This window comes from Theileria annulata, chromosome 3 (genome assembly GCF_000003225.4).
Source record: "Theileria annulata chromosome 3, complete sequence, *** SEQUENCING IN PROGRESS ***".
Lineage (NCBI taxonomy): Eukaryota > Apicomplexa > Aconoidasida > Piroplasmida > Theileriidae > Theileria > Theileria annulata.
Window position 1 is genome coordinate 149,269 of NC_011100.1, and position 20,350 is coordinate 169,618.

The following is a 20,350-nucleotide window of genomic DNA, read 5'->3' on the forward strand; positions in this document are numbered from 1 at the left end:
ATTAGTTGTATATATAGTGGATGGGTATAAATTATTTGATCATCTCATGAATGTTCTTGGTTCTGGTACGTTTCCATTTAACTGAGCGTCACTGAAATCGAATCTTGGGTGTTCTTTTTGGAACCTTTCGAGCAGTAGGCGTTTCTTTTCATCTCTGTGTGCGAAATCTGATAAAGCCTCGTCGCCTTTAATCAAACTCTGCCAAACCTCTCCTGGTTTAGCTTTCGATAAGTGGACTTCCAACTCAGAATCTCCTAATATCCAAAATGACTCATTTACTACTATTAGTGAATACAATTCTCCATACAATTTCTTCACATTCTCTTCATAATTCTCTTTAACACATTTTTTTACACTAAAATTATTAATTTCTTTATTTATATTATTAATTTCTGTATTTATATTATTAAATTGTGTATTTATATTATTAATTTGTGTATTTGTGTATTGGAAGTTGAGAATTTGAATATTGATAGAATTTGTATTAAATTGTACGGAAATATCATTTTTGTTAGTCTTTGGGTCGACTTTGACGTAGAGAATTAAATCATCAAATGACTGTTCCCATTCATACTCAGTTCCACTCTCTCCTATACAATAATTTGACAAGATAATTCCCTAATACCATTAAATGACTTATTTCTACTAGATTCCATTTAAACTAAGGTGTATTAATTTTTTTATAAATTAAATTAATGTTTTAAAAAATCGGGATTAGATAAGTCCTTGACGTTTTAATCTTCCGTAATCTTCTAGTGTGACCAGATTACCCTCATTATCTTCACATTCAGCCTCTGAGAATATTTTAAACGTCTTCTCCGCCGCCTCATTATTCAACTTCTTGTATAAATCTAACGCCTCTTGTATATTCGTTATTTCCTAAATCACAATTATTGAAGAATTAGGTGTAAAATTACTATAATTCTAATGTAGTTACTTTGAAATGTGGAGTATTTGGAATGCCTAGAACTTTCATTCCGAACGAATGTCTGAATTCTTGGAAATGATTCTCAAATGCTTTGCGTCCCCAATATGACGATCCACCGCAGATTTCACACTTGAATTCTTGCCCAAGTCCGTGTAATTTATACAGCCAAAATGGTATTGGTTTTCCATCCCATCCCAGTGGTAGATTTAATGGGTTATACACTGGCTTTTCATCCTCTTCCACTTCACTATCAGATTCAACCACGTTAGTTTCCAGAGCGTCTAATATCTCTTGTGCCAAGGTTTGCGAGTTTTCCAACTCCTTAACAGTCCTCGACTCACGTTTTTGTACAAATTCAACAGTTTTCTGGATTGTTGATGCCAGAACGTCACGGTACGATTGTATTATAAACTCCTTAAAGGCGATCATCTTGTCATGATTTCTACTCTCAAATGACAACAACTCCAACTCATCACTACTTTTCCCGCTATACATTTCCATTATTGACTTGTATTTTTTCCCGTTTTTAAAAGAGTTTAGTAAACCTTCGGAGCCGAATAATTTGTCTACTGGTGCCAGATACAGTGGTAGCAATTCCGTCGGGTCTCTCCAGTACTGAAGATTCCCACCATTCCATGCCGACTCAAATGATTCTTCCATTTGCTTCTTAAGTAATTCGTGGTTGCTTAATGGGTTCTGACGCTTGAAGAAGTCCTCTAAATACTCTGACAGCGCTGTCAAGTATCCTACGTACGGCGCGTTTCTATATTTACAGTAACGTGGGATCAGGTGGAACTGGTCGAACGAATTAATATATGCCACGTAATCCATTTCGGAAAACGGAGTCATGTGCGATTCCAGCATATTTTCATCTGTTAATCCCAAGTTACGAAGTCTCAACACCTATCCACAAATATTAAATAGTTATACTTGGGATTCTAAGGTAGAATATTTAATACTACAGTAGAGGATAACTAAGTACTGTATAGAACTAAGTTCCCCTGTTAGGGGTTAAATAACTACTAGTAAATAACTATAGAAGGCCCCTTCGGGGATTAGGGAACCCCTTTGGGGATTAAGAGAGCCCCTTTCAGGGGTAACTAAGTAGTAGTATTGGAGCTGCTGGAGCAAGCACCGTAACGTAGCACCGTTACGGATACCTCTTTTTGTCTATGAGTATTAATTCTAAAATTCCTTAAAGGTTGTAAATTAATAAAAGTATGATAATGGTCTTGTAGGTTAAGGCAGAGTCCGTAGTTCTCATCGGGACTGAAAATGGAGTCGAGATTTATACCGTTGAGTGTTCTTTTAACAGTTTCCTGTACATTCCGATTCTCAACAGTTTTGTTATAACGACTATTTTGCTTATAGAAATCCTTCACGTTCTTGATTGTAGCGTAATAATTCGACCATACTTTTGATTCATCCTTATCATCTTCATCTTGTCCTAATATATTTTTCAACAAGTCATTTTATTATAATTAACCAAATATGAACAAACCTGCCAGGTATTTAATTTCTTTTTTTCTAAGCCCATCAGCATCTTTATAAAATTCTATACATTGTTTTGCGATATTTTGTGATTCTTTAACTAGGGAATCAATTGCGAGTTCAATTGTTACAAGTTTAGGTCCTGTGGCCTTTTTCCTATCATTAAGTAAAATACTCACAACCTTCTCCAGATGTTCAAGTTCCTCATGATCTGATCTTATCAATTCAAGAATAAACTTCATTATATTTATTTCTTTATTTAATTAATTTCATAGAATGGGGAAAGTTTTTTCCAATCACATTACCCATAACACATTAATATAGTATTTCAGATTTTTTCTTAATATACTCATAAATATTTGATAGATTCATTTATATTTATCATCATGATTAAACACATTTTCTATTCTAACTACTACAATTATTTAATTATTAAATTATTATTAAATTATGACCATTGTGAATAAAAATCATTTCCTTTAGAATCGACTACTACAAATGCTGGGAAATTTTTGACTAATATTTTATGTACTGCTTCCATTCCTAATTGTGGAAAGTCAACAACTTCCACTGACTCTATACAATCTTCTGCGATAAGTGCTGCCGGTCCTCCAACAGATCCCAAATAAACTCCTCCAAACTTTTTACATGCGTTTACAAATGAACGTGATCGGTTCCCTTTTGCCAACGTTATCAGAGACGCTCCATGTTCCATCAACTTCGATGCATAACTATCCATTCGACCAGCAGTTGTTGGACCAAATGATCCACTTACATATCCATCAGGTCTTTTTGCAGGTCCTACAAAATTTAACTTCGTTACAGTGTTACGTTACGGAGCTTGGTCAAGCAGTACCGTAAGGGGTATAACTAACTACTGTAACTGTGTAACTAGTAGTAAATAGCTGTGTAACCCCGGGAAAGGGAGCTAATTTTACAGCTATGGAGTGTACTACTGGAAAGGGAGCTAATTTTACAGCTATGGAGTGTACTACTGGAAAGGGAGCTAACTAAATACTAAAAGTGTATAGCTATATAATTAGGAGCCCCTTACGGGGCTGGTGGTATTGGTTGCCGTGGACCTCACACCGTAACGCAGTACCCGCATAATATATTGGAAAATCTTTAATATAATTTGGTAATTGTCCAGTTTTATCAAATTGTTCAACAATCATAGCATGAGCAATATCACGAGCAACAATTAATGGTCCATTTAATAATAATCTCGTCTTGACTGGAAATTTACGAACTTGTTCCAATACCTTTTCCATACCAATTGTTAAATCAATATTTATCTCTAAAAAAAAATTTATCTAATAAAATTAATTAACTCTAATAAAATTAAGAAATGTTATTATTTATTAGAATATTTTTACCTTTAGTATTTGGTACATGTCCTATTGTTGGTAGGAATTGTGCTGGATCATGTTCTAATTCTTCTAAATATACTAAAAAATATTGAAATATAATTAATAAACCTCCGGTAGGATTTATCTTAGCCAAAACTTGTCTATCCGCTGAACAAGATACTCCAATTCCTATATACATATCAATATACCAGGGGTATATAATTAAATTAAATCACTAAGTATAGTATATAACTAGGAGTATATAACTAAGGGTATTAAGTAGTAGCTACTTAGGTGTCTAGGGCACAGTAGGTACTTAAGGGTATTAGGTATCTAAGGCTTAAATATCCTAATAACTAATCACTAAGGCTATAACTATACTTGAGTATATAACTACTGTTGAACTAGACTCCGTTACGGAGCTTGGTCAAGTGGTACCCCCGGAGGGGGTCCTATATAACTAACCAACTACTATATATAACTAGGATAACTAAGGAACCCCTTAAGGGGTATATAGCTAATCCCCTTTGGGACTATATAGCTAAGGGAACCCCTTTCAGGGGATGAGCAAGCCCTTTAGGGGCTAGTGGTGATTGGTGGTGTACAAGTCACCGTGGACCAGACACCGTAACGCAGTACCTATTGGACAAGAGGCCCCATGTCTTGGTAAACGTATAATTCTAACATCATGACAAAAATATTTACCACCAAATTGAGCACCTATCCCAATTTCTCTTGTTTTCTAATAAAAATATAATAATTTAAAGAAACTTGTAAAATCGTTTGTTCGAAATCCAAGTCTCTAAATGCATTACCAAATAAATTTCCTTCAGTTGGTAAATTATCCAAATATTTACAACTAGCAAGTTTTACTGTTTTTAATGTCATTTCAGCTGATAAACCACCTAATACAATTCATTATACCACTTGTCAAAATTAATTATACCACTTGTCAAACAATATTTAGATAAACAATTTATGAATGGAATAATTCTAAAGTTACCTATTACAATTGCTAAATGATATGGTGGACAAGCTGATGTACCAATAGTTTTTATTTGTTCCATTAAAAATTCAATTAACATCTTTTCATTTAATATTGACTAAATTAATCAAATTAACCAAATTAACTAGTGAACCAATTAACTAGTGAACCAATTAACTAGTGAACCAATTAACTAGTGAACCAATTAACTACTGAAATTAATTAACTCAATGAACCAATTAACTACTGAACTTAATTAACTTAATGAACTGATTGAATAAGTTAACAAGTTAATTAGAATTAGTTTGGGGGTAAATTATACTTTAGTTTGTTGATATAAAAAAGTTTTATTAGCAGAACCACCACCTTTAGCTATAAATAAAAATTCATAATCTATTCCATCTTGTGAATAAAGTTCTACTTGAGCTGGTAAATTACATCTTGTATTCACTTCTTCATACATATTTAATGCTGACATTTGACTATATCTATTCCAATTATTAATTACATTAACCATAGTTAATTGTCAATAATTAAGTCCATCAACTGTCAATATACATAACTAATTGTCAATAATTGATCAATCAACTGTCAATATACATAACTAATTGTCAATAATTGATCAATCAACTGTGAATGACTGTGTATTACCTAAAATTTTTATTTATATAACAGTTATATATTCCTTTAGTAATAGAATTGGTATCATTTTCACTAAAAATATTGTTACCACGTTTCCCAATAACAATTGCAGTACCAGTATCTTGACATCCAGGCAATACTCTATACAATAATATGAGTAGAAAAAAATACTTTCCAGCAGATATACAAGCATTTTTAAGTAATTGCATTGATACAAATCGATCATTATCACTTGATTCTGGATCATCAAATACTTTCCTGAGTTGTGCCAAATGTTCAGTTCTTAAGAAATGCATAATTTCTGTAAAGGCAAGAGAAGTTAATTGAGTCAAAACTTCAGGTGGAACATTTAAAAACTTTAAATTTGTACCATCGGATTTTACTAAATTTGACTCATTTAGCCTTAATAATTTACTCAAATCATCCAGTCGCTTGAATTTTACAGTATCATTTTCAGAGTTTTTAGGGAAAAGTTCCACAAACTTATTATTATACTCGACTAATGTATTACTAAAATAACGATTCGTAGTAAAATTAGAACAAATTAAGGATGAGTTTGAGGAATTGCATTTACAATTTTGACAAGGGTTTTGGAACATATTTTTAATTAAATTTCTATAAAGACAAGAATTTATATTTTTAACAAAATTCATAAAAATTGTCATAATTCAGAAAATTAGCATAATTTAGAATTCTAATGAATGGGTTGGAACAATTTTGACTGTGGTGTTGTATTTCTACACATTTCCAGAAATCTATACACATTTCCATTATTTTAATTAGTATTTGTTAATTTTAATTTATTATTTGTTATTTTAATATATAATCGCAAAAATATTTTTTAGTTAATTTCATAAACTATACAATACAGAACACTTGGAAGAATAAATATAATTTGCGTATTCAATTATAATGAGAATATAAATTAAGTTTTGGATAATAAAAATTAATTTGGAATAATAAAAATTGAAATGTTGAATTTTAAAAGTTTTAGAACGAATTTTGTATTTGTTTCTGGGATTTTACTGTTGTTTTGTTTCCAACAGTTTATTCTCTATTATTCTCTCTACTATTTAAAAAATGTTAAACATGTTCTCTATACACTTATTCTTGATATTCCTTTAGGTAATTTTTTATTCATACACATTTTTATACACATATTAATTATTATAATAATTATTATTAATTATATTATTAATAATGTTTTAGTATTATATTTATTATTTGGTATAGTTGTAAGATCATTTGTATCATCTGTTCGTTATTCTATTGTTTGGTGTATGTATTCTGTTACTATTGTTACTAAAATGATTCTTCTTGCTTTTTTAGATAATTCTCATCAATCTTTAAATATTATTGATGGTCTTAAAAATACTTCAAATGGTATCTTCCGTAACGGTGTCAGGTCCACCGGACTCCAATACCAACACCCCCGAAGGGGTTACCTAAGCTATATAGGCCCGAAAGGGAGCTTCTAATTAATATCTTAGCTATACAGTTATTTAGCTCCCTTTGGAGGAGTACACTCTATGGCTGTAGAATTAGCTCCCTTTCCGGTAGTAGTAAAAGTGTTATTTAGCTCCCTTTCCAGGGTCTAGTTAGTTACTGGGAGTTATGGTATTAATTAAAAATTTAAATGTGTATATAATTTTTTTAGATATGTTATTATCATTTTTTGGTTTATATGTAACACCGATAATGTATTCATTGTTTAATACTGCTTCGAAAAGTTCTTTATTTCAGGATCGGAATTTTGTTACTGTTGATGAACTTTTACATTCTGATCTTGGACTTTCTACTACTATTGATTTATGGGATCTTATTCTTATGTTTTCACATCTTTTAAGTATCCCCGTTACGGTGCTTGTACATCCCCTACGGGGGTACTAGTTATCTACTCTTAGTTATACCCTTAGTATTACTTAGTTATACCTCTTACTGGAGTATTTAGTTATAGTGTTACGGTACTGTTTGAGCAAGCACCGTAACGGAGTTACATTTAATATATGATTTTAGAGTATTATAAAGTTGAAATGAGTGTTGGTGATTCATTATTAATGAATATTCGTTTATTTGTTGTATTTATAATTTTTGTATTAGTAACTGTTTTCTTATTTGGACTTGTAATTCCAGCAGTTGATGGTGATTATAAAGCTGAACATAAAATCAAATCAAATCTCTTTAATCAAACATTACATTTCTTTATTAAACTATTACAACACTTTACCAAGAAAAATAATACTATTGATACAATTGTTACTAATAAACAATTAAAAAATACTTGGGATAAAAATGGTAATCCAACCCCTAATATACCCCTAATATACCTCTTAAATAGCCTTAACTACTAATGTAGCCTAATGTAGCCTAAAATAGGCTTAATAGGCTTAAATAGCCCTAATAAGCATATGTAGACCTTAAATACCCCTAAATAGCCTGATGACCTTAAATAACCCTTAATTAGCCTTAAATACCTAAATACCCCTAAATAGCCTGATGACCTTAAATAACCCTTAATTAGCCTTAAATACCTAAATAACCCTTAATTAGCCTTAAATACCCTTAGATACTTAAGTAAAGTTAAAGATATTAATATAATAATTAGAAAATGTGGAATATGTATTGAAAAGTGTTGAGGAGATAAATTCGGTGGATATGTTTACAATGGCGAAATTTACATTTATAATTGGTTTTTTCTTGATTGATATTCCATTTCTCATGTATCGTTTATATATTCTCATCAAATATAATGTATTTTCATTATTATTGTATAAAAATTTTATGTTCCTATTCTTAAGACCTTATCGTCTTAATATGAGTCAACTTGCTGAACGTGATACTACTAAAGGTTATGAACATCTTTTATTCACACAAACTTCTAATTCTATTAATAATTCCATTACACATCATACTTTGTTAAATAATTTCCAAGATGATGATCCAATAGATTTACTCAAGAAATATGACAAGACTGAGAAAAAAATACATAAATCAGTTCTTACACCTATTTTAAAACAGAAAACTCTTATTAAAAGAGATCAAATTAAATCTGATCCAACACCTTTCAATTTCTTAAATAATAGTAGATTACTCAATGGTAAACCTGGGTTACCTAACGGGAAATCTGGGTTGCTCAGTGGTAAACCCGGGTTACTCAATGGAAGAACCGGATTGTTTGGTCTTAAAACTAGATTATTTAATGATAGAACAGGATTACCAAATGGTAAAACTCGATTATTTGATAAAAAGGATAGATTAAATATGGTGAAGATGATGAGTAGAAGTAAATTGATACCGATGAGATCATATCCTTTTACATTAATATTACATCATTGGGTTTTATTTTTGTTTCCTAAACAAAGGGCTGAAGTCACGAATTTCCCTAAATTCATCACTGTAAAACATATTTGGAGTTGTATTATTGTAGTATTCTCCAATATCATACCTAGGTTCATTATAGTTTTGTTATATTTAACACAGAATATACGTTCTCCTAGAGAAATTCTAGTAAATTCATCCAACTTTGAGAAGATTTTAATTGAAATAACATTAATATTTCCAATTGTTACATTTATTTTCTCAATAAAAACTTGTGGAATCTTTGATTCAGCATTTTTATTATTTAGAGAAATTGTCAGCCTATTAACATTTTCAACTTGTCTATATTCATTTAAATTATTATTAGAAACTTATAAACTCTATAAACATTTGTATATATTATTAATTCTAATAATTAAACCATTGATTATAATTTTTGATTTTTTCATTATTTTTTTCCAAACTATTAATAATTCCGTTAAAAATAATAAATTTAATTCCGTAAATAATTCGGTTAATAGTTCGGTTAAACGTAATTCTGTTGAAAATTCTGTTGAAAATTCGGTTAATAGTTCGGTTAATAATTCTATTGAAAGTTTGGATTATAAAAGTATTTTATTATATAAAATATTAAAGAGATCAATTGGTGGAATAATGTTGAATAGTAAAATATGTAATGATGATATAATATTAATGTTGAAATGGCATGATAAATTATTCCATTCACAATGGTCTGAAATTATAGTTTCAATACCATTTAAAATAATTTGTAGTTGTAACTTAACTTCTAAAATTTCCATATTAATTTTAATTTCCGATATAATATTTTCATTAATTTATTGTCTAATGTCACAATCTGCACGTGTCTTAATGTTAAGGAAATATGAAGTTAATTATATTGTAATGAGAGTTATGAAATTAGATACAAATGATTGGGATGATTTAGATAGTCCTGAACATTGTATTACACTTGCAGAAGTTGATAAATATATTAATACACAAGGACTTTTATCATCACCCGGTACTATTATGTATCCATTTCTATAATCTACTACATACTTATTAATGTTTAATATAAGTAATTAATATATTATAGTTCAAGTGTATATTACATAATATATAGTACTATGTATAAAGTATTGAGGGGTTTTAGTGTATACTCGTAATTTAGTATATGTGTAGTAGTAGAGTAGTAGTATATGTATAGTGGTATACACTAGTGTATATACATACAAGTATATTAGGGTATTAGGGGTATATAGTGGGAGATGTATCTTAGGGTATATTTAGTAGGTACTCTAAGATACTGAGGTATTAGGGCTATTTAGGTACTCTAGTAGCCTTAAGTGTACTATGTACTCTATGTAATATGTATGGATATATTGTTTAGGACTAAATTTATTTGGTTACAGAGTATTAAACAAAGTCCCGTTTGTTTAATACCAAACGATTGATTAAAACTTAAATTAATTAGATTAGAGGGCAACACCACCAGCAACACTAAGACCATCCTTAGCAGCACCAGCAACATGAGCAAGATGTGCAGCATGAGCAGCCAAAGCATGGACAAGTGGATGTGCGGGAAGACCTTCAAGTTTATGGAGATCAGCGACCAATCCATGAACACCAACTACAAAGGCTGCCATACCAAGATGAGCTTCAAGAGCACCACCGGCAGCGAATTTAAGGAATAGGTGATGTGAACCAACAGCTGGGTGGAAAAGTTCCAAGTGAAGAAGCTTATCACCAGCAGGTTTACCTACAAAGTGCAAGTCAACTAGTACTTCACCAGCGGCAGCTTCCCAAACACCAACGGAACCGCATACTAATTTATGAACCTTACCGTGTACTGGTCTAACCCATGTGAAGAAATTGTCTCCCTTCTTAAAGGTCTTGTGAAGGAATACAGTGTCGGGAAGAGTGAGTGGGCATGTACCAGCAGTAAAAGTGACTTTATCTCCTTCACCATGCTTTCCAAAAAGGACAAACTTCAATGGCTTTAAGTCCAATTCTGCGGCATGAAGACCAGATGCCAAAGCAAGTAAAGCTAATATCACAAACTTCATCTCTGACTTAACTAGTTGTCTTAAGTTTTTAGCTCTAGTAACAAAGTGTTTCTAGTGATAGAGTCTAGCTCATATCCATTTACCCATGGGGTACGTCATATTCATATTCATTCCCCACTAGCAATAACTAGAGTATCTTATGTGGTAACTGATATAGAGCTTAGCTAATCTGTAAGATTGAACTTACCAAATATCTGGACTTAATATAAATATATAAATAGCTATAGTATATATTAGATAGAATGTGTATGGTATCAGGTCTAAATCACCATGTCTTAATGGAGCAGGTGTTGACTAAAGTCATCAATTAGAATTGATTTTAGTCCATAGAGCTTAATCTTTACCTCGGTTATTTACTGTAGATATTCTAAGAGTATTAAGGCTACTATATACTAGGGTATATTTACTATATACTAGTGTATATACATACAAGTATTATACGTATATAAGGGTATTATACATACTTTAGATACCCATATGTATATTAGTAAGTGTATACTCGTGAACTAGGGTTTTACTGACTAGGTATATAAGGATTATTAGAGGTATATTAGGGTTTTCAGGGTTTATGTGTATACTCGTAATTTAGGGTTTTACTAACTAGCTAAGTGTATACTCGTAATTTAGGGTTTCAATGGTATTAGTAGGACTATATTATGTTAGATGTACTAAATTAAATTCAAGTAATATAAACTTTCAATACTAAATTAAAGTTATTAAGGCAAGTTTAATGTATAATTACATATCAATGAGTGATTTTGCGATAGCTCTTTGTAAGTCCATATCAGCATTTTCATCGATAACATTAATTGGATCTGATGGACCAGATAATAAACATTCTTTATAACTATCATCTGGTTTTCTTACTTCTTCCATTGAATCAAATTCTCTCTGTAATTTCTTTGCCAATTCTAATGATGCTTCATCTTCCATTAATTCTACATCTCTTTCTCTCTTACCCATTACTCTATCATTATTCATTACTCTATCATCCATTACTCTATCTTTATCCATTACTCTATCATTATCCATTAGTCTATCCTTACCCATTAGTCTATCCTCATCTGTATCATAGGTATCATATATATTTATATTATTTTTGTTATTTGTTGTATTTTTTATATTATCATGTGTATAATTAATTATATTATTAATATTTTGTTTGGATGAAGATGATTTATCAGAAGATTGTTGAGTATCTAATCCAACTCTTTTTAAATACGCTTCTCTATGGCGTCTACGATATTCAGCCATATCATCCATCTTAATTTTTTTTCAATATATAAAATTATATAAACAAATTTTACATTTCAATAAACAAATTTATATATAAAAAAATGAATAATTTCAATAATTTAACAAATAAAAATAAATTTATAGATTATTTCATTATTTCTATATTTACATTAAATTAATCAATTTTTACACTAAATAAATAATTTTACAATTAAATTAATAATTTCACATTAAATAAATAATTTTACAATTGAATTTAAAAAAATTTTAAAAATTTATTGGAAAGTGGAAAATGGGATAAAATTATATATACATCAATCAAAATATTAAATAATATTAATTTAATAATATTAATTTATTAAAAATAATTTGATAATTTGAAATTATGAAATTATTTTGATATGAAAAATATTAATTGAAATGAGTATAAATTTCTTGTTTTCTTTTTCTATGATTTGGTGAGTTTCGATTATATTTAAGTGGAAATGTTTCTATATCATCATATATATAACCACATCTTGCTATATCTGTTGATCTTTCTGCTTCTGTTATTATACTTGTTTTTACATCTTCAATATTCTAACAAATTCAATTAATAATTAAATAAAATTAATAATTAAATAAAATTAAGATAAATTTGAGATAAAACAAATTTTAGATAGAATAACTCAGTAGTAATTTTTTTTTGAGATACATTTGGTGATATTACAATATCCATAACAAATGGTATAATATTAATTTCACGTTGATGTATAACTCCAAGTGCTCTTAAACATGAACAAACTTCTAAATGAAATGTTGAACTTTCTGGTATATAATCTTCTTTACATATTATCTAAAACATTATTTACACCAAATTTATACAAATTTTATCTAATGAATTTAATTATAGAATTTATATATTTAATTAATTTGTGTATGAGAAAATTTTACATAATTTTTATTGCAAATATCATCGAGTAATTTTTTATTTTTTGGTGTTAGAAATTTTTTTGGTAAAATATCAAATTCAAATGCATGTCTTAATAATAAATGTCTCCTATACCATACAATAAAGTTGTTACTATAGTATAATTATAGTATTCCTTAAGTAGTTAATTATAGTATTCGTTAAGTAGTTAATTATAGTATTCGTTAAGTAGTTAATTATAGTATTCCTTAAGTAGTTAATTATAGTATTCCTTAAGTAGTTAATTATAGTATTCCTTAAGTAGTTAAGAGTAGTTAATAAGTAGTAGTTAATTATAGTATAGTATAAGTATAGATGGTATGTAATACCTTTGAATAGTCATCATATAAGTTTTAGATCTTAATTTATTTATAGTAAAATTAACATGTTTTAACCATATTGTTAAAAATTCTAATAATGATACTTTACTCTAAATATTTATTCAGTTACGGTGCTTGGTCTAGCAGTACCCCCGGAGGGGGTCCTATATAACTAACTAATCCCCTAACTCCCTTAAGTACACCCCTAATAACTAATCCCCTAACTACCCTCAGGATATAACTAACCACTCCCCCGGAGGGGCTAACTACTCCCCTAAGGTACCCCGTAAGGGGATATAACTAATCTAAAGGTATAACTACTGTAAATACCTAACTAATACTATTAAGTACTAAAATAGACCCTAGGAAAGGGAGCTAAATATACACTATTACTAACTAAGGAAAGGGAGCTATCTACAGGTATAGAGTGTACTCCGGGAAAGGGAGCTAACTACAGCTATAGAGTGTACTACTAGTAGTGATATAACTAAGTACTTATAAGGGTATAGATAACTAATATATAACTAAGGGTATAACTACTGGTACATAACTAAGGTACTATAGAAGCCCCTTTAGGGGCTATATAGCTAAGGGAACCCCTTTAGGGAGGGTACGGGTGGCCGTGTGACCAAGCACCGTAATGTAGATACCGGAAAATTAATAATAACAATTGGTAACCAACTAATAGTACAAATATCATAAGAATCTTTAATTTTTAATGATAATAATTTCCATAAAATATCAATATTTTCAATTTTATAATCCAAATCAAATATACTTATTATACTTATACCAATTATTTTATCTAATTTCTTCATATTTTCTTCTTTTCTCAAATTCTCATCCAATTTTCTCATATTTTCTTCTTTTCTCATATTTTCCTCTTTCTTCATTAAAATTTCTTTACTTCGTAAATTTACTAAACTCTCTTTACTACTTAAATCCTCTAAACTACCTTTAGTCCCTTTACTACTTAAATCCTCTCTACTTCCTTTCTCTTTATTTACTAAATTAAATTAATTTTTTTATAAACTTACATAAATTATATGAATTAATATATTTAAATAATGAATTAATATATTTTTGTATTAGTAAATGATTTTGATGTCTGATTTTCGCTAATGATTTTATTATTATATTTTGATTTTCTATTGTATAATTTTCAAATTTATTCTTTATATAATTACATATTTTTGTATAAAAATTATAATCTTCTAATCCTGCATTTGAATATCCATCCATTATCATTACTATATCTTCTTCATCTAACTCCGTTACGGTGTCAGGTTCACGGCAACCAAGTTTCTCACTAACTCCCTTAGTACCAGCCCCGAAAGGGGTTTCCTTAGTACTAACTCCCTCTCCAACAGCCCCGATAGGGGCTCCCTCAATACCTACAGTACTCCTAGAATTAGTAACCGACTCCCCAGATTTAGTGACAACAGCAATTTTATTCAAATTTTTCTCAGTAATACACTCCATACCCATAGAATTAGCTCCCTTTCCCGGGGTACACTCTATAGCTGTAAAATTAGCTCCCTTTCCGGAGGTACACTCGGTGGCTGTAAAATTAGCTCCCTTTCCGGTAGTATCAAAAGTGTCATTAGCTCCCTTTCCGGTAGTACTAAAAGTGTCATTAGCTCCCTTTCTGGTAGTACTAAAAGTGTCATTAGCTCCCTTTCCCTCAGTTACGGTGCTTGCTCCTACGGTACCTGTAGTACTGTTGGTACCAAGTACTACTGTACTAACCTCAGGTCCATTACTATCAGGACCATTACTGGCCGTTTGACCAAGCACCGTTATGGAATTAATAATATATTTAGAAATAGTATACATCCAGAATTCATCAAGTGATTTAGAATAACCAAGTGCTAATACAAGATTGGAAATAATTTTCAAATTAATACGATGAAGTCTATCACAAATAAAATCACTAAAAATTCTAATCTCACCATTACTTAATCCACCAATTCTACCTTTAAATATTAATAAACATATTATCTTCTCCAAAATAATATTATCCATTAGGGTGCTTGCTCCTACTGTAGTAATAGTATTAGTGTCATTATTAGTGTGTAAGTTAGTGTGTAAGTTAGTGTGTAAATTACTGTGTGTAATTGTACTAATGTCAGTATTAGTGTGTGTATGTATGTGTGTATGTGAATTAATATTGGATTCATAATTTTTTAATAGATTTTCAATGAATTCATAAAAATTATCTTCATTATCAATTTTATAATTTATTATTTTATTTATAAACATTATATCTAATAATATATTCAATTTTTTACTTAACATTTGTATATTCTCCGTTACGGTGTCAGGTTCACGGCCAATAACAGCTCCCACAGTATTAGCTCCCTTTCCAAGAACTCCCTTACTATCCTCACTATTACTAGTAGTACATTCCATACCCATAGAATTAGCTCCCTTTCCCATGGTACACTCTGTACCCATAAAATTAGCTCCCTTTCCCGTAGTAACAGTATCCAAAAAAGTACTCGACTCCCCAAAATTAGTTACAACAGCAATTTCATTCAAATTTTCCTCACTAGTACACTCCATAAGGGTAGAATTAGCTCCCTTTCCCTCAGTAACGGTGCTTGCTCCAACAGTAGTAGTATCCTCAGTACTGGTAGTGATAGTACTACTATTCTTAGTACTGTTGGTAGTTAGGTTATTAGTACTTTCAGTAGTACTACTACCAGGTACTACAGTACTATCCTCAGGTCCATTACTGGCCGTTTGACCAAGCACCGTATTGGAAGAACCAACCCAAGGCCATAAAGTAGTATTAATATTATAAAAATTAAAATAATTAATAGAATTATTAATTAAATTAGATAGAAATGATAATAATCGACTACTACCAGTAGAACCACAAACATAAATTATACTTGTTAAATCATTATATGATAATACATTTGTCATTTTATTCAATGATTCTATTATTATTCTTGATGTTTTACGCATATATGGATATATAAATATTGTATATTCTTTTTCTTCCGTTACGGTGCTTGGTCCAACGGCAGCCCCGAAAGGGCCTACCTCAATATCCTCACTACCCTTAATATCCTTACTCATACTTTCCTCAGAAAAAGTACTCGACTCCCCAGATTTAGTGACAACAGCAATTTCATTAATATTTTTCTCAGTAGTACACTCCATAAGCATAGAATTTGCTCCCTTTCCCATAGTACACTCTATAGCTGTAAAATTAGCTCCCTTTCCAGGGGTACATTCCATAAGGGTAGAATTAGCTCCCTTTCCCAGGGTAGTGTTAGTAGTAATATTTTCTTCAGTACATTCTGTAGTACATTCTGTAGTACCTTCAGTAGTACTATCCTTCGTACCTGACCCCGTAACGGAATCAAAATTATGAGTAAAAAATTTAGAATAATAAATAGAAATATTAATAAATGATAAATATTTATTATATCCTAACCAAATATCATTATCTCTCATATCTCTCACATCTCTCACATCCATCTTACTATTCATACTATCCTTATCCTTCTTACTATTCATACTATTCTTATCCTTATTACTATTAATATTCATAGTATTAATATTATAATTGATTGGAAAATCTTCATAAATAAGTTTATTGGTAGATTTATGTAATTTAATGGAATTATATAGAAAATCATCAGGATTATTAATTCCATAATGTTTCGAAGCAAGTTTTAATAATAAATCATCATTAAAATATTTAGAAGATTTCATATTATTATTACGATTATTCCATAATGATAATATACTATTCACTTCATTAAACACTTCATTACATATATTCTTATAATCTATTCCTAAACACTTTTTATTCAACATTTTTCAATATATTTATTTAATTTATTAATTTATTAATTCCTTAAACTTCTTTCTTTTTTATTAAACTTCTTTCTTTTTTATTAAATTTCTTTTTTAATTTACATTTTAATTTCTTTGTTTGGATAAAAATAAATTTATATATAAATATTAGAATCTAATATATATAATTTACACATTAAATTATATAAAATATTATTATACAACAGTTAGAAAGAAAATTTTGATTCTCTAACCCGATCAATTTTGTACATTTTATTTCCAAAATTACTATTTTTTACAATTATTTTCACCTTAATTAGTTATTTTAAGTTAACTATAGTTAATATACTATAATTAGTATAATTAAGTAGTATAGTTACTATAGTAGTTAGATGAGGTAGTTTAGGTGCAGCAAAAATTGATCTAGTGAAGAAAATTTATTTCCTCTAACCCGATCAATTTTTGACATTTATTTCCAAAATATGATTTTTCTTAATTATTTTTAGTTATTTTGGTTAATTTCATATTATTTTCCATAATTATATCAGTACCTAATCCACCTTTTTCATAAATTCTTTTAATATATTTTTTATTATTTTCTTTATTAATTTTGGGATTATAACCCATTCCCATTAACATTTGTATTCCAAAATTTTCTACTGGTACTTTTTCATATTGTCTTTTATCCAATTTTAATATTTTCTTTATATTTTCGACATTATTTATACTTTCCAAATTATTTTTATTTTCCAAATTTTTATCCAAATTATTTTTTTCTAATTCTTTATTTTTTTTAATTAATTTTATATTATTTTTCTTTATATTAAATAATTTTTCATATAATCTTTCTTCTTCTTCTAGTAGTTCTTTCTCTACCTTCTCTACCTCCAGTACCTCCTTCTCCTCTAAGCCTTCTACCTCCCCTCCCTTCTCTAATACCTCCTTCTCCTCCTCTCGCTTCTTCTCTTGTTCATTAGTATTTATAAAATTAAGACCATAATTTAATTGTTTATTAATATTAAATTGATAATTTGGTTTAATTAATTTATTTTTACATGGAATTATATTATTTTCATTAATTAATTTTATATCTTGTCTAAACTCTTTTATTATTTCTTTATTCAATTTTTTTACTTCTTCTTTTTCAAATATATCAATTCCAATACTATTAACAATACCAATAGTATTAGTACCAGATAGGCCAGTAGTATTAAGGGTACCAGATGGACCAGTAGTATTAAGAGTAGCAGATGGGCCAGTAGTATTAAGGGTATTACTCTTAGTATTAAGGGTATTAGAGGTATGAGTATTAGAGGTATGAATATTGGATATAGTAAATTTCATAATATAAAATAATTAAATAATTTTTTAAATATAACAATTGGGCAATACGCACATTAATAATTTTAATTTAAACTTAATTTCTATTAATATTAAACTTAATTTTTAATTAATTTTAATATTTAATTTGATTAATTTTAATATTTATTAATTTATGATTTATTTTCATAATAAATTGTTAAAGTTTTATAAACTTTTAAATTAATAATTTTTTAAATTAATTTTTGTTGATTTGTATTAATTTTTGTTAAATTTTCAAAATTTTGTGATTTTCACATAAATTTCAATTATTAATAAAATTAAGTTAAATTTTACTTAATTTCAAATAGTTTGTACTAATTTCAAATAGTTTGTACTTTTCTACTAAATTTTAAAATTTGTAAATTAATTTCAAATAATTTGTAATATTTAATGAATGAGTAAAAATTTGTAATATTTTAGGATATGAGTAAGAATTTGTAATATTTTAGGATATGAGTAAGAAATTCTGATGGTATTTTTAAGGGATGAATTGGTATTAGAGAATGAATTAATTAGAAAATATTCTAATAAATTACGTCAATTAGCTTCTTTAGAATTTGCTATTATTTTCCATAAACATAAACATCGGCTTGATTCTATACGTTATTTCGGTGATGAAATTGAATATATTATTGTTAATCTTAATCATAAACTTAAATTACCACAATTATTACCAATTTATCCACATATACAATCTATTATACAATCTCACGTAACGGTGTCTCCCGTTACGGTGCTTGGTCAAGCAGAAAGTACAAGCACTGAGGTTACTAATGCTAATAGTACTGAGGTTACTAATGCTAATAGTACTGAGGTTACTAATGCTAATAGTACTGAGGTTGCTAATAGTACTAATAGTACCGAGGATAGTACTAAGGATATTAGTACCATTGGAGCAAGCACCGTAACTGAGGAGAAAAATCCCAATGAAATTGCTGCTGTTACTAATTCTAGGGAGTCAAGTACTTTTTCTGATACTGGAGTTACTAGTACTGAGGAAGACCCTTTCGGGGTTGTTGATGAGGAAGTTAATACTAAGGATACTGTTGATACTAAGGATACTGTTGATACTGATGCCGTTGGACCAAGCACCGTAACGGAAGACACCGTTACGCAGTTAGATTGGAAAAAATGTATATTTACACCAGAATATGGTTCATATATGGTAGAATCAATACCAGATGAACCATATAAATTATCATCAAATTATATAAAAGAGATAAGAAAAAGTATAAAAGATCGTAGAAGAAGATTGGATATGATATTAAGAAAATTAGGATTTCCAAATGCGAAAATAACAACATTAACAAATTTTATAAGAATTGGTTGTAAAGATTGTGTATACTTGGGTGATGAACAATTTAGACAACCACTAACCGGTGAATTAGAATATAAACTTAGTAATTTCTTTCCTAATATTTGTATTACTCCTTTTTCAAGATTTACTGAAATTACACATAATATCAAACTTAAAAATAATTCCAATATACTCATACCCAAATTTAATACTACAATCACACTACCAAATACAACAAACACATTACCAAATACCACAAATATACTCTCACATACAACAAATGGTAAGTATCACTAAGTAGTTAAGAGTAGTTAAGTAGTTTAGAGTAGTTAATGAGTAGTCTACAGTGGTTAGGTAGTTTTAGACTAGTTAAGAGTAGTTCTATAGTAGTCTAGTAGTCTAGAGTATTATAGGTAGTTAAGAATAGTATTAGGGTTAATAGGTATATAAGGGTATTAGCTATAGTACTTAGTATTAATAGGCCTTAATAGGCCTTAAGTACCTAAGTAGCCTAATACCTAGAGTAGTCTAGTAGCTAAATACTCTAATAACTAGAGTAGTTAGTAGTCCGAGTAGTCCTCAAATACCTAAGTA

The 20,350-nt window shown here is 29.1% G+C and overlaps 8 protein-coding genes across 8 annotated transcripts, besides 10 other annotated features; 2 read left to right on the top strand and 6 right to left on the bottom strand.

Moving 5' to 3' along the window:
- Nucleotides 1–39: 39 nt before the first annotated feature.
- TA03375 (spliceosome-associated factor, putative) lies at nucleotides 40–2,661 on the bottom strand (the record flags this gene model as incomplete). Its single annotated transcript, XM_949697.1, has 5 exons — nucleotides 40–590; nucleotides 732–879; nucleotides 938–1,831; nucleotides 2,077–2,375; nucleotides 2,415–2,661. 5 exons carry the CDS (start codon nucleotides 2,659–2,661, stop codon nucleotides 40–42), a joined length of 2,139 nt encoding a protein of 712 aa, XP_954790.1.
- A 206-nt stretch (nucleotides 2,662–2,867) lies between these two features.
- On the bottom strand, nucleotides 2,868–6,060 carry TA03430 (Fumarate hydratase class I, putative; the record flags this gene model as incomplete). The annotated part of the gene is made up of 8 exons (XM_949698.1): nucleotides 2,868–3,220; nucleotides 3,522–3,716; nucleotides 3,796–3,957; nucleotides 4,408–4,510; nucleotides 4,540–4,673; nucleotides 4,772–4,871; nucleotides 5,076–5,241; nucleotides 5,405–6,060. 8 exons carry the CDS (start codon nucleotides 6,058–6,060, stop codon nucleotides 2,868–2,870), a joined length of 1,869 nt encoding a protein of 622 aa, XP_954791.1.
- Nucleotides 6,061–7,009: 949 nt separating this feature from the next.
- Nucleotides 7,010–10,153, top strand: TA03435 (uncharacterized protein; the record flags this gene model as incomplete). The annotated part of the gene is made up of 4 exons (XM_949699.1): nucleotides 7,010–7,241; nucleotides 7,412–7,690; nucleotides 8,001–9,734; nucleotides 10,104–10,153. The coding sequence occupies 4 exons, from the start codon at nucleotides 7,010–7,012 to the stop codon at nucleotides 10,151–10,153; spliced, it is 2,295 nt and encodes a 764-aa protein (XP_954792.1).
- Nucleotides 7,028–7,096: a sequence feature (9 probable transmembrane helices predicted for TA03435 by TMHMM2.0 at aa 7-29, 96-118, 194-216, 399-418, 438-460, 480-502, 507-529, 539-561 and 673-695).
- Nucleotides 7,465–7,533: a sequence feature (9 probable transmembrane helices predicted for TA03435 by TMHMM2.0 at aa 7-29, 96-118, 194-216, 399-418, 438-460, 480-502, 507-529, 539-561 and 673-695).
- Nucleotides 8,069–8,137: a sequence feature (9 probable transmembrane helices predicted for TA03435 by TMHMM2.0 at aa 7-29, 96-118, 194-216, 399-418, 438-460, 480-502, 507-529, 539-561 and 673-695).
- Nucleotides 8,684–8,743: a sequence feature (9 probable transmembrane helices predicted for TA03435 by TMHMM2.0 at aa 7-29, 96-118, 194-216, 399-418, 438-460, 480-502, 507-529, 539-561 and 673-695).
- Nucleotides 8,801–8,869: a sequence feature (9 probable transmembrane helices predicted for TA03435 by TMHMM2.0 at aa 7-29, 96-118, 194-216, 399-418, 438-460, 480-502, 507-529, 539-561 and 673-695).
- Nucleotides 8,927–8,995: a sequence feature (9 probable transmembrane helices predicted for TA03435 by TMHMM2.0 at aa 7-29, 96-118, 194-216, 399-418, 438-460, 480-502, 507-529, 539-561 and 673-695).
- Nucleotides 9,008–9,076: a sequence feature (9 probable transmembrane helices predicted for TA03435 by TMHMM2.0 at aa 7-29, 96-118, 194-216, 399-418, 438-460, 480-502, 507-529, 539-561 and 673-695).
- Nucleotides 9,104–9,172: a sequence feature (9 probable transmembrane helices predicted for TA03435 by TMHMM2.0 at aa 7-29, 96-118, 194-216, 399-418, 438-460, 480-502, 507-529, 539-561 and 673-695).
- Nucleotides 9,506–9,574: a sequence feature (9 probable transmembrane helices predicted for TA03435 by TMHMM2.0 at aa 7-29, 96-118, 194-216, 399-418, 438-460, 480-502, 507-529, 539-561 and 673-695).
- Nucleotides 10,154–10,188: 35 nt separating the features above from the next.
- On the bottom strand, nucleotides 10,189–10,779 carry TA03540 (uncharacterized protein; the record flags this gene model as incomplete). The annotated part of the gene is made up of 1 exon (XM_949700.1): nucleotides 10,189–10,779. The coding sequence occupies one exon, from the start codon at nucleotides 10,777–10,779 to the stop codon at nucleotides 10,189–10,191; it is 591 nt and encodes a 196-aa protein (XP_954793.1).
- Nucleotides 10,729–10,779: a sequence feature (Signal peptide predicted for TA03540 by SignalP 2.0 HMM (Signal peptide probability 1.000, signal anchor probability 0.000) with cleavage site probability 0.953 between residues 17 and 18).
- Nucleotides 10,780–11,517: 738 nt separating this feature from the next.
- On the bottom strand, nucleotides 11,518–12,042 carry TA03595 (uncharacterized protein; the record flags this gene model as incomplete). Its single annotated transcript, XM_949701.1, has 1 exon — nucleotides 11,518–12,042. The coding sequence occupies one exon, from the start codon at nucleotides 12,040–12,042 to the stop codon at nucleotides 11,518–11,520; it is 525 nt and encodes a 174-aa protein (XP_954794.1).
- Nucleotides 12,043–13,871: 1,829 nt separating this feature from the next.
- TA03650 (uncharacterized protein) lies at nucleotides 13,872–17,118 on the bottom strand (the record flags this gene model as incomplete). The annotated part of the gene is made up of 2 exons (XM_949702.1): nucleotides 13,872–14,290; nucleotides 14,322–17,118. The coding sequence occupies 2 exons, from the start codon at nucleotides 17,116–17,118 to the stop codon at nucleotides 13,872–13,874; spliced, it is 3,216 nt and encodes a 1,071-aa protein (XP_954795.1).
- A 471-nt stretch (nucleotides 17,119–17,589) lies between these two features.
- On the bottom strand, nucleotides 17,590–18,441 carry TA03705 (uncharacterized protein; the record flags this gene model as incomplete). The annotated part of the gene is made up of 1 exon (XM_949703.1): nucleotides 17,590–18,441. The coding sequence occupies one exon, from the start codon at nucleotides 18,439–18,441 to the stop codon at nucleotides 17,590–17,592; it is 852 nt and encodes a 283-aa protein (XP_954796.1).
- A 487-nt stretch (nucleotides 18,442–18,928) lies between these two features.
- TA03710 (uncharacterized protein) lies at nucleotides 18,929–20,053 on the top strand (the record flags this gene model as incomplete). The annotated part of the gene is made up of 1 exon (XM_949704.1): nucleotides 18,929–20,053. One exon carries the CDS (start codon nucleotides 18,929–18,931, stop codon nucleotides 20,051–20,053), a length of 1,125 nt encoding a protein of 374 aa, XP_954797.1.
- Between the last annotated feature and the right edge of the window lie 297 nt (nucleotides 20,054–20,350).